The 13,722-nt window shown below is 42.7% G+C and overlaps 1 protein-coding gene across 1 annotated transcript in view; it reads left to right on the forward strand.

Annotated features, from left to right (window-relative positions):
• TASP1 (taspase 1) overlaps positions 1–13,722 on the forward strand; it is a 172,082-nt gene that overhangs the window by 32,578 nt on the left and 125,782 nt on the right. The window contains exon 7 of the mRNA XM_065401129.1: positions 1,314–1,393. Within this exon, the coding sequence (XP_065257201.1) occupies positions 1,314–1,393 (80 nt within the window). The remainder of the gene's footprint in view (positions 1–1,313; positions 1,394–13,722) is intronic.

Here is a 13,722-nt window from a genome sequence, read left to right on the forward strand (position 1 = left end):
GTGTAGAGTTAAAAGAATAATGGATTTTGAAATCCTTTATCTTACTCTCTGTCTTTATGGTGACTCCATCTTTTAACCTAAAGTTGGAAAATAAAGATTACGTTTTGTTAACCAAACGAGTTATCCTATCCAAATGGGAAACAGTTTATTAAAGATGCAGCTGAACAATGTAGAGCATCTTTACAATGCATTAAAAATGCAATATTTTTCTTAATATAAATCTGTCTAAATGTTTAAGAGGGAATATGAAATACCTTGCAGACTTTAAGTAGTGTACATATTTTGAAAGGAACTTAACTGCGCTTCTCAATAGCGCATCAGGTAACAGTGAAATCAGGAGACAATGCTAAGAGCTAGTGTATGAAAAAGCAAACTTTAAAATCTCAATTAATCAAAAATACTACTTAAACTGCCAGATGCTGGGACTGGATGACAGGGGATGGATCACTTGATAATTGCCCTGTTCTGTTCATTCCCTTTGAAGCATCTGGCATTGGGCACTGTTGGAAGACAGGATATTGTTCTAGATAGATGTTAGGTCTGATCCAGTATGGACATTCTTATGTTCTAAATTCCATCTTATTCCCTGCATTTACTAAGGCTTATAAACATGGGTATAACTATTGACAGCCAATTAAAATATTTATTTCCAGAGTTCTAAAGTCTTTTAGTAACTGCTGCTTGCATGCACAGGCATACTGCCTAGTATCTTACTATTGTAATACAATTGTTGTCACTGGCCAAGTGAAACATCAGTATTTCAGACATGGTTTTTCAAATCTTTTTCAAATTCAGCAGATTCATCAAATGTTTTGCAAAAACAGCCAGCATCTGAAACTGACTGTGATCTTTATCCTGGGAAATATAGGTGAAAGGAAACTGATTGTCAGAAATCATTTATTGCATACCCTTTAATATTCTGAAACGTGCTTAACTGGAAATGTATTTCCATTTTATCCCTATTCATTTGATGTATGTGAGTCTTCAAAGTCATCAGCAGTCTAAAAAAGCAGAAGACTTTTCTTTAAAAAAAAAAAAAAAAAAAGAAGCTCTTGCATGTGATTTGGTAACTTATTTTAAATGTGATAGGACTTGGGGAGGGACTGGTTGTAAGAAATAAACTTATTTCATGTCTCATAACTACATGTCCTCTCTCATAGTAAAACTACGCAAAGGGTCAACTCTGCAGTTAGTGGGGACTTTCTTTCAAAAGCAGATAGTTTGCCATTTAAAAGCCACCAAACCAAACAATTTGCCCGGGAAGAAGCACTTGTTAGTTTTTTTGTTTAAATTCCTTCTTCTGTGTGTTCTAGCTTTTTGGTTGGTGAAGGAGCTTACAGATGGGCAGTTGATCATGGGATACCAGCATGTTCACCAGGTATCATGACTACAAGTGAGTAAACTGGTTGTGTGAGTAGGAGGAACAGGTCAGAGTGACTTTAAAAATGGTTTCATATTTTGAAGTGCATATCACTTAACTGGCATCAGTCATGGTACATAAGGATGTTTTAATTTCTAGTATTCTGTGGAACTTGGATAATTAACCTTTATAATTAAAACTTTAGCTCCATTTTAGGTCAATAAGTAATGCAAATCAGTGACGTAATGTATATAAACATAAAGAAGTTTCCTGTCTAAAGTTGCTGATACTCAAATAATCAAACAATGATACCCTCCAGAACTAAGACAGCATTATACTTGATCGTATTAACTATTATACAGATCCACAATCTATTTCATTTTCCAGATAATTTGATTCATAGGCCTTGCTGAATGAAACTTTGTAACAATGTTTCCAGTTTCTAAAAAAACAAAGGTCTTGACAGATTTCTTTGGCTTGATTAGACAGAATATTTTTACACTCCTTGTTTCCTTTTTCTAAAGTCAGTGGGGTTTAAGAGTGTTATATACAGCAGCTGCCACCATAGTCATAGGAGACCATCAAGGAGGCTTCTTACACTAACTCTATGCCTACCGAAAATTTCCTTTGTTGCTAGCAACATTGGAAGAAGCAACAGTGAGTGTTCAAGTGTTGACTGCCAAATGGCATTAAGCGCTGTCATAAAATGGCTTAGAGCAGATCTAGATGCCACTTGTTAAAAATGCTCATGGCCACTGTGACCTTGTCTTAGCTTATAAAAACTTCAGGACAATAAGCTTAGCAGAGGCAAAGCTTAAATAACATCAGGGATTCCACATCACCTCAGCACAGTCTCAATATGCGTGTATATATAGTAAGGAAAACTTCAGCGTAAATGGTTAAAGTCTGGCAAAGTTATACACAACTGAAAACAAGCTCTTATGATGGAAAGTGTCTGCAACCTTAATAGGTGGTGCTATCAGCCCCACCTATAAAATTGCACATACCATACATACAAGCTGAAAATGAATGAATTTTGGAGCCAAATGCAGATTGGGAGATAGAGTTTAATGTGTCCGATCTGGTTGAGTTCCTGTGTTGGACGCTCACTAGACTGCTGCGATGGGAATCCACCTTACTGGGCCCTGGGTGACTTTTAGCCTCCAGAGTCTTAAGAGTCCAGGCACCAACCCCTGGCTTGGACCTCTAGGCACACACTCAGGGTACATCTCCTCTCCCTAACACCCCTTTCTGAGGGATGAGACCCAGCAGTCCAACTGCCTCATCCCTGGGACCAGTGCTGACCCCTCAGAGTCCCCTGTAGGTTAAACATACCTTCTCCAAGAACTGCAGCTGTGTAGGCATTCTGAGTTTACAACTCACTTCTTCAGGATAGTGAAAGCCAACAGAGAGAGACAGACTTGGCACGGGATTCCAAAATACCATTGCTCTTTGCTTAATAGCACAAAAAATAGATCTACACAAAATAATAAACTCACCTGTATACCATTTCCCTGTGTCAGGTTCTTCGATACTCTGGTGAGCTCTCAGGCCTTGAGCAGAGCTGTCTGGGATCCTTTCCCTGCCGCTTCTGACTTCCCTTCAGAAACATAGAGCCTCTCTAGGTTAGTTAGGTTTCTCTGGCCTTGGCTGGTCTGCAGTTAAACGGGACACCCTGCTGCAAAAGCCTGCCCATCGCTTATCTTTTCCTGCCCAAAGCTTCCTGTTCCTGTCTGTGAATTTCTCAAGTTTGTATGTCCCCCCCCCCCCCCCCCCACCACCAACACCTTGTTCCTTTGTTCTGCTGCTTATGTTTCTCCACTCTTGACTTCACCAGCCCTTTGCAGACAAGGTAGAGGAAGTATCTTTTTCCAGCTCCAGCCAGCCTCCTTGGGTGAGCATACAGTCCATTGTCCCTCATCTGGTAGTTACGTGCTTCACCCATGTCAGCAAGTGGTGGATACAACATCCACGGTCAGGTATTCTCTGATGTAGTAATCTTTTAATAACTTCATAGTATCAAGCAGAATTCGTAAGCTGTACAGACATGTTACCCAAATTACCACAGGGAGGTAGATTTAAATATTCTACGGTTCCCACAAATTGTGGAGCTGATTATTCTGGGGAATCAGTTTCTGAAGTAAAAAATGAAGATCAGGGCTGATAACATGCACCTTGTGTGTCTAGATGGATGACCCACTGTCTGGAGAGAGACTTCTGTTTCAGTGAAGTGGGTCGATGGAATGCAAATTTGTATAAAACCTTAATTTGGGATTACAACATTTGGATTAACCCACTATCACTGATAATGTTACGGTGCACTTTAAGGTAGCCTAGCACTGCCCTCTGCCCTTCTAGAACACAGAGGGTGCCTAAATGTAAACTAAAACCCAGGAAATAGAGTTAAGGTATTTTTCCTGCCTCTTCCCCTGCCTGCCCCCCAACCTTAACTCTGACCCTGTGGAAATGGCAACAGGCATTGTGAATAAAGAAATTGTGTCCTCAGCATACTTTCACTTCGTTCCTAATTGGACAGTTGTACTATCCGTAATATGCTATGTCCACTTAATGTCTACACAAGTGGAGTACAAGAATACTTCATCTCATCCTAATAACCCCTTCCATATTCTGGGTGCCCACCCAAATCTCCAAATGTGCACTGGCATTCTCATACTGCCATGCACATTCCCTGTCCTCCGCTCTACTGCTCCTCCAGTGAATACTAGCAGTGTGGCACAGACATTGTTCCACAAAGGTAACTGAAGGACAGATTACAAAGGATGAATATAGGCAAACAACACAGGAATGCAGGGGCAAGATTAGAAAGGCAAAGGCACAAAATGAGCTCAAACTAGCTACAGGAATAAAGGGAAACAAGAAGACTTTTTATCAATACATTAGAAGCAAGAGGAAGACCAAAGACAGGGTAGGCCCACTGCTTAGTGAAGAGGGAGAAACAGTAACAGGAAACTTGGAAATGGCAGAGATGCTTAATGACTTCTTTGTTTCGGTCTTCACCGAGAAGTCTGAAGGAATGCCTAACATAGTGAATGCTAATGGGAAGGGGGTAGGTTTAGCAGATAAAATAAAAAAAGAACAAGTTAAAAATCACTTAGAAAAGTTAGATGCCTGCAAGTCACCAGGGCCTGATGAAATGCATCCTAGAATACTCAAGGAGCTAATAGAGGAGGTATCTGAGCCTCTAGCTATTATCTTTGGAAAATCATGGGAGACGGGAGAGATTCCAGAAGACTGGAAAAGGGCAAATATAGTGCCCATCTATAAAAAGGGAAATAAAAACAACCCAGGAAACTACAGACCAGTTAGTTTAACTTCTGTGCCAGGGAAGATAATGGAGCAAGTAATTAAGGAAATCATCTGCAAACACTTGGAAGGTGGTAAGGTGATAGGGAACAGCCAGCATGGATTTGTAAAGAACAAATCATGTCAAACCAATCTGATAGCTTTCTTCGATAGGATAACGAATCTTGTGGATAAGGGAGAAGCTGTGGATGTGGTATACCTAGACTTTAGTAAGGCATTTGATACGGTCTCGCATGATATTCTTATCGATAAACTAGGCAAATACAATTTAGATGGGGCTACTATAAGGTGGGTGCATAACTGGCTGGATAACCGTACTCAGAGAGTTGTTATTAATGGTTCCCAATCCTGCTGGAAAGGCATAACGAGTGGGGTTCCGCAGGGGTCTGTTTTGGGACCGACTCTGTTCAATATCTTCATTAACGACTTAGATATTGGCATAGAAAGTACGCTTATTAAGTTTGCGGATGATACCAAACTGGGAGGGATTGCAACTGCTTTGGAGCACAGGGTCATAATTCAAAATGATCTGGACAAATTGGAGAAATGGTCTGAGTTAAACAGGATGAAGTTTAACAAAGACAAATGCAAAGTGCTCCACTTAGGAAGAAAAAATCAGTTTCACACATACAGAATGGGAAGAGACTGTCTAGGAAGGAGTACGGCAGAAAGGGATCTAGGGGTTATAGTGGACCACAAGCTAAATATGAGTCAACAGTGTGATGCTGTTGCAAAAAAAGCAAACATGATTCTGGGATGTATTAACAGGTGTGTTGTGAGCAAGACACGAGAAGTCATTCTTCCGCTCTACTCTGCTCTGGTTAGGCCTCAGCTGGAGTATTGTGTCCAGTTCTGGGCACCGCCTTTCAAGAAAGATGTGGAGAAATTGGAAAGGGTCCAGAGAAGAGCAACAAGAATGATTAAAGGTCTTGAGAACATGACCTATGAAGGAAGGCTGAAAGAATTGGGTTTGTTTAGTTTGGAAAAGAGAAGACTGAGAGGGGACATGATAGCAGTTTTCAGGTATCTAAAAGGGTGTCATAAGGAGGAGGGAGAAAACTTGTTCACCTTAGCCTCTGAGGATAGAACAAGAAGCAATGGGCTTAAACTGCAGCAAGGGAGGTCTAGGTTGGACATTAGGAAAAAGTTCCTAACTGTCAGGGTGGTTAAACACTGGAATAAATTGCCTAGGGAGGTTGTGGAATCTCCATCTCTGGAGATATTTAAGAGTAGGTTAGATAAATGTCTATCAGGGATGGTCTAGACAGTATTTGGTCCTGCCATGCGGGCAGGGGACTGGAGTCGATGACCTCTCGAGGTCCCTTCCAGTCCTAGAATCTATGAATCTATGAACCTTAAAAGGTTTTCTTAAGGTGAAGATGAAAGGGTTATTAACTCAAAATCTCTAGGAAGTGTGTGCGTGTGTGTCGGTTAGGAAGAATGATTAAGTTTAGGTCAGGCTTAGCTAGCTCATGTTTTTGACAATCTGAGTATACATGTGGATTTTAGGACATTTTGGGGGAAAATGGTCCTTAAACAGAAGACTCTGGCTAAACCTTAACTATGGAAGTTCTATCGCTTCTCATCATGTGGCAGGTAAACGAGCTCATTTCACTGCCTGTGTTCTGCTGGCAGAACTCTAGCCTGTTAGTCGTGTAAAGCCTACCTGGAAGGGATCACAGTGATGCAAGCTTACTTGCAATTCTCTGAGACGCCAGAGCAGCAAAGTGCAGCCCAAACAATGTATAAGCTTAGCACAGGGCAAAGTAGGACAAGGGCACCCAGGAGATGCCCCCCCCCCCCCCCGATGTGTTGACTGAGTGCGTCTGATGGAGCTCCACAGTAAAATAAAACTGTCCTCCCTGATAGAAGCCCAGGACAGATGATGGTTATACCATTGCCTTCCTCCTCCTGTGGTGAAATCATGTTCCTTGGGTGCAGCAAACTTTACATGAGCAGGGACATACAGATTGATTCACTCCTGCAAACACAATCTTGGTGGCTGTATGGCTTTATCTAGTCACATGTTGGGTTAAAATCTGTGACACTACTTACAGATGAACATTACTTTGCTTTACATGCTGCTGTCTTTGTCAAAGTGGAGCAATATGAAGGAAAATTAGATCTAATACAGTCACTCAGCTTAGCCCAAGCATAGCTGGGGTTATATATCAGAGTTAAATTTCATTTTAACATACCTATTTTTAATTACTTGCATCTGTTTCTGTTTTCAGTTACGCAGTAGTTATTTAGCAGCTGCTCAGCAGATTGCTGTGCTAAGCCACTTTAATTCCTGTAATTTGCTGTTATATTCTTTTTGTAATCCCCCCCCCCCCAACTGCAGTATTCTCTTTTCAAACTGCGTTAAAAGGGAAAGTGTACAGAAACCTCCTCTCTGATACTGTTTCAGTCCACTCCATGAACTGACTGCCGGGGGTGCTGTATGACTAGTTAGAGCCTGATCTGATCCCCAGAGATAGAAAACATGTCCTTACTACTCCTAATATCTTGGATTCATAGTTTATTTTAAACTTGGATACTATGGCCTTGTCTACACTACTGAGGTAAGTCGACCTAAGCTATGCTACTCCAGCTACGTGAATAATGTAGCTGGAGTCAATGTAGCTTAGATCGACTTACTGTGGTGTCTACACTGCGCTGCGTTGATAGGAGACACTCGCCCATCGACTTACTCGTTCTGTTGGAGTACTGGAGTCGACTGGAGAGCACGCTGCAGTCAATTTAGCGGGTCTTCACTCGACCCCCGCAGCATTGATCGCAGCAGCATCAGTCCCTGGTAAGTGTAGACATGGCCTCTATCTTGAATCATTAACATACATGTTGCCTTAATGGTAATCTCAGTATAGAAACACCATGTTACCTACTCCAACAGAAACATCACATAATACTTATGAAGATCTATATTTATAATTGTATATATCAGTTTGACCATTAACCCAAATTTAATGTTTGTGATTTGACAGTGATAGAAATTTCTATATTGCTGTATCTGTTAATCATATCTGGAAAAAATTAATGAAATATTCAGATGATGAACCCAGGTAGGAATGATTAGAAATACTGCTCTAAAGAACAGAACAGATTTTAGTAGGAGAGGGGAATGTAAAACCTTGTGATTATATAACTTAATTTTTGTTGTGCACTAACAAAAACTAGGATTTAAGCATTTGACAGTAGTAAACTTCTCAGTTATGGTATTTGAAAATCTGTTTAATTTATTTAACTAGATGCCTATTTGAAACATCCAGTCCTAGAAATATCAGATTATTTAAGCATATGTATAAATAGTACTTCTGTCAAGTGAGGAAAAGGTAGATTTGGCTAAATCTTGCTTTTTGAAAATATTCAAATTTTCTTGAACTTTGTACCTTTTCTATGAAGTCCTCATCATATAGGACAGCTCTAATGTTGTGAGACTGTGGTCTTAAGACTTGTCCTCTGAAATCTGGAATGCTAGATTAGTTTCCAAAATAGTTAGTACACACTCAAATTATGCAACATTCTGTATTCAAGTATGTCTTTTTCATATGTGAACCACAGAATTACACCCAAAAATAAGAAATGTATCCAAATAACTTGCTCAGTAAATATTCACCATGAAATATAATTCCATAAAGTAACACCCCAAACTTTATTATGTGACTTGTAATTAATATCACAAATTAGGTCTGAAGAGCTTAACTTCTGGTGATGCCTCAGCTTGGACTATACCGGTATCACCGCAATCATGAAGCCTATTAAAGACCAAACTACTGTTTTAGCATTATATATGCTATTTTGTAAAGCTTTTATTCCAAAAACTCTGAAATAGTTATCAAAAACCTTTGCAAAATCACATAGCTTAGCTAAAAAGCAAAACAAATCTGTAGAGTCTTAGGCAAACTGTATTAAGATGCATTTATGGTTGAGTACATATCAGTAGTTTTGGGTAAATGTATTACAGGGATGTTACAGTTTTCCCCAAAACAACTGTTCAAGAAATTCCGAGGTCAGATTAAATTGAAATAAAATCTAAACATGTTGATGTATGGAAATGCAGTTAGGGTACCCAAGAACTTTACCTCTGCCCTCAGCCATGTAACATGATTATAAGGCACTTTAGTGCTTGTGGTCCTAGAATAGAAAAATATGTCTCTTAGAGACAGATGAGTTTCCTCCCGCCCATTGGTGTAATTACGAGACAGATTTAGGGTGGTTTGTGTGCCCTAAATGTCCATTTCCATAACTTAACATGTTTTAAGTTTAATTCTGCATTCCTTTGTTTATATTCCACATTTGCTGTAATTTTTTGCCCTAAGTTGTTAAAGTATTTCAAACTATAACATTTTTTGTTTAGGAATTTCTTTACTGTATGAAACTGTTAATGGAAGCCAAATACACTTAATAATCATTAATGTCAAATCATTAAAATGTAGTATCAACCTTAAGTCATGTCTAGGGTCAGATTCATGGTATTCTTCTTTGAGTGCTTGCTCATGTCCATTCCACATTAGGTGTGTGTGCTCGCCACATGCACCAGTGCCGGAAGTTTTTCCCTCAGCAGTATCTGTAGGGGACGGGCTCTGGCACCCTCTGGAGGGGCGCCCGCATGGCGCAGTATAAGGAGCGCCGCCGGCTCCCCCCACCCTCAGTTCCTTCTTGCCGCCAGTGACGGTGCTGGAACATCTGCTGCTTCGGCTAGCGTTGTTTCATTTTCTATTCTTGTGAACTTTGAAAACCTGTAATATAGTTGTATATAGTTAGTAGTTTCTTAGTTACCCTTGGTAGTAGTTCTCAACTTTTCGTTAGTCCCAAATGGGACTCAGCCGGGGGATGGGGCATGCCCCGGTCCCCGGGCTTTAAGCCCTGCGATCGCTGTGAATGGCCTATGCCCATCAGCGATCCACATACCAGCTACCTAAGGTGCTTAAGCGAAGGGCACACAAGTGACAGGTGCTGTATCTGCAAGTCCTTTAAACCTAGGACGAAGAAGGAGCGTGATATCCATCTGAAAGCGTTCCTAATGGAGTCAGCACTCACTCCGGCACCGGAGCAGCGGTCCGACTCCGCACCGAGCACTGCGGCCTCCGTGCGCAGTGCTCCGCCGGCGCCGTCCACGAGCCGGCACCAGTCCCCTTCCATGGCTCTGGGGAAGAAGCCAAAAAAGACTGGGAGGGGAAGCTCCCCTACCTTTCGTAAGGGACAGGAGTGGGCTGGGGGTGAGCCATGACCCGTGCTGTGCAGCTCAACCCCCCTTCGGGAAGTTGGGCCCCAGTTCAAGTCGAGTGGTGCAGCCCATCTCTTGCTCTGCCTGTAACTCCGGATAGCAGTGCAGGCCCTAGCCAGATTCAGGTGCCGTTGATGCCCGAAGCTCTTCGAATGGCTCAAGAAATCCTGACACTCCCTGTGCCGCCCACACCGGCTTCCGCGGTACCCCAATCTCGGGGAAAACCCGCATTGGGACCTATGCGTGTGTCCCTGCCTCAGCAGTCCTGATCCCCCATCTAGAGGGATGTCCCGCCAGTGTTTGCCTGCCCGAAGCTGTCATGCCTCAGGACTGGAGAGGCAGGCTCAGCGGAGCCCACTTCGGTCCCCGCACTGGGGGCACCGATCGAAGGACTCGAGGTGTACCTTGCCGGTAGATTGGCGCAGACCCTCTGAGGCACGTGCCACCCAGCAAGAACGCAATGATGCATGTCTGTAGAGCCGCAGCGTGATCCTCTGTTCACATGTTTACTGCTCATTATGCCATCATTCAGCAGGCCAGAGATGACACTGGGTTCGGCAGAGCTGTGTTGCAATCTACACGTCCGTGAACTTCTACCCACCTACAGGGGTACTGCTTTGGAGTTGCCTAATGTGGAATGGACATGATCAAGCACTCGAAAAAGAAAAGACAGTTACCTTTTCCATAACTGGCGTTCTTCGAGATGTGTTGCTCATGTCCATTCCACAACCCGCCCTCCTTCCCCACTGTTGGAGTTTCCAGCAATAGGGAACTGAGGGTGGGAGGAGCCAGCGGTACCCTTTATACTGCGCCATGCAGGTGCCACTCCAGAGGGCGCCAGAGCCGGTCTCCTACAGATACTGCGGAGGGAAAAACTTCCGGCACACGTGCATGTGGCAAGCACACACACCTAATGTTGAATGGACACGAGCAACACATCTCGAAGAACAGTTACAGAAAAGGTAACTGTCTTTTATCTGGCTTTTTGTAATAGATTAGGCCTGTCTTATAGTGTCCTCCTCTTGTTGGACCAAGCTTTATTCTCCCGGGCCAGTTCACTGGGGTAACCTTTTTCTGTGCTTCTTAGTTTCCTGGGATTCCTTCCTTTAGTTGGGGTGGTTTCTTTAATTGAGCCTTTTTAACCAACGCAATCCCACCCTTGCACGCTTTCTTCAAAAATCTGCAAACATAGCAATCCCTTCCCCAAATCTGACTCCTGCATCCGTTAATTCCCATAGCAAGGTTTCCTGGCTCTGACGTCAGAGCCTCAGACCTCCAGGGCTCCCCTACAGTTTCCCCTCTTGTCTGTTTGGGTTTCTGGAGCAGTTTTTCACTGGAACTCCAAGGGCAGTCCACTGGGAGCACCGCCCAGGCTCTTCCACTTCCTGGAGGATCTTGCTGCCCTCTTTTATAAAGGGCAGCTAATTAAGGTCTGCATCTTTCCTCAGGTGCAGGGGGTGGGATAATCCAACAGCCAGGCCAGCTCCAAGCCCCTGACCCCAGAGGAATGTTATCCCTTACTCCTTCACACTACTAGGTGTGGCTCTGGAGGAGCACAAAGCAGCTGGAGCATTAGCCAGTTTACAGTTGCTTTGCATTGCCAGAACACCACAAATCGGGTGGCGTATGTTCCCCAGCTCCCCCCACTCCTTGATATTCTTCCTTCCTCTGTATACAAAACCATCCCAGTTTCACCCTCCCTGTCTGTTAGATCTGATACAACAGGTAGCTCCTGAAAAAATATATTTAAGGATAGCTTTTTTGCTGTTTTTATTAGTGAGTGCATCTTTCAACACAGGTTGAAGGAAAAAATGTACGTCAAACTCATGAAGAGTTGCCATTTTGAAAATGGCTACTATAGCCCATTGTTGCCTGTGGTGATTTGGGGAAGATTTCCTTCTGCTGCTGAGGAACATTGAGGAGGAAGTAAATGGTGGCAGTCTTTGCAAGGGCAGCTTGTGGTCTGAGTCCCATTTAAAAACAATAGGTGGTGGCAGCCATTTTGAAAGAAGGCAGTCCTTAGCAGAATTCCTGCTGAAGGAGAAACTTTCAGTAGTGAAGAATCGCCGAGAGAAAACTATCAATCCTAAAAATCAAGTGTAGCATAAGCACAAGATTTCAGTGAGTTTCAACTATAAGGGAAGTCTGAAGAGACTCCATTAAGACCATTAGGGACAATGGTTTGACATCAGGAGCTAAACTTATTAAACTCAAATAAATTAATGCGTTTACTCAAGAATTCTCAGTGCTCTAATTTTGGGGAGGATATGTTGTATTCTTCCTAAATGAAAGGATAAATCCTAGTTTTGTGCAAAACTTTAACTATGGAACTGTAACTGGCATTACCAGAATTACTCTATTCTGCTTTATGTGGTGGTTGACCTTGCCACTGAAGTACATGCTGAGGTATTTGTCAGTGTAGGAACTGATGGACTAGAAATTTCATGGGATTTGTGGTGATGATGGGAGCAGGAGGGGAAGACTATCTTAATATCAGCTAGCTGCTGAAAGCCCCTCTTATCCTTGCTATTTTTAACTTTAAAGACACAATTCTATAGTTCACTCTTTTTTGCTTTTGTGCAATCTGTACAGGTGAGAAACTAGATCAACCACTAAATACAATATTACTGCTCATAAGGTCTTTTACATTTGTGTTTTAAGTGTATAGGGCTAGAAATTGGTCACTTACAGGTTTTCATGCTAGAAGAGATCATTATGATCTAGATTGACTATAGACAGAAATTTCACCCAGTAATTTCTGCATAAAACCTGAATCTTGTGGCTGAGTACAGCATAGTTTTTTAGACTTCCAATCTTGATTTAAAGACTTGCACTGAGGGAGAGTCTACCATGTCCCAAAATAAATTGTTCCAATGGCTAATTTATTCTAGATGCTAAACATTTGCATCTTATTTCTAGTTAGAATTTGTCAACATTTCATTTCCGGCCATTGGATCTTGTTATATCTCTGCTATCTTAAATAACTGTTCACTATTCAGAATCTCTCCCCATGTAGGTACTTATAGACCATATTCAAGTTGTCTCAGCATCCTGTTAAGGTGAATAGATTGAGCTTAAGTTTTGCTGTAAGGCAGGTTTCCCAGACTTAATGATTCTGAACCCTGTCCAACTATTCAGCATCCTTTCTGAAGTGTGAGCACAGACTTGCACCCAAATCCAGTAAGTCCCATGATTTCAGTGTGAGAGACATATCACCTTTCTACATCTACACTCTATTTCCCTGTGCAACAGGGTGCTCGGAGGGATTAGTGCAGTTAGCAGTTAGTGTACCTGACTTCCAGCCCCTTGTCTCTCTGTCAGGGCAGTAGAAGTGCCTGGTTTCTGACTCTAAGGGTATGTCTTCACTACTGGCTGGATCGGCGGGCAGCGATCGATCCAGCGGGGATCAATTTATCACGTCTAGTCTAGATGCGATAAATCAATCCCCGAGCGCTCTCCCATCGACTCCTGTACTCCAACTCAGCAAGAGGCGCAGGCAACAGTCAACTCACCATAGTGAAGACACCGCGGTAAGTAGATCTAAGTACGTCGACTTCAGCTACGTTATTCACGTAGCTGAAGTTGCGTAACTTAGATTGATTCCCCCACCCACCCCCCAGTGTAGACCAGGGCTAAGCCGTGAGTGATTTGGCCTCCACCTACATCTGGGTCTTTGCTCTTAACGGGGGTATAGCAGGGGGACCAGGGCCCTCCCTCTCCACTGGGTCCCAGCCCTGGGCTTTGTGGGAAGCAACACCAGCAGGGTCCTCCCTGCGGAGAGTCTACATCCGCAGTTCTAGGCTACTTCCTA

This window comes from Emys orbicularis, chromosome 3, assembly GCF_028017835.1.
Source record: "Emys orbicularis isolate rEmyOrb1 chromosome 3, rEmyOrb1.hap1, whole genome shotgun sequence".
In the NCBI taxonomy this organism is placed as follows: Eukaryota; Metazoa; Chordata; order Testudines; family Emydidae; genus Emys; species Emys orbicularis.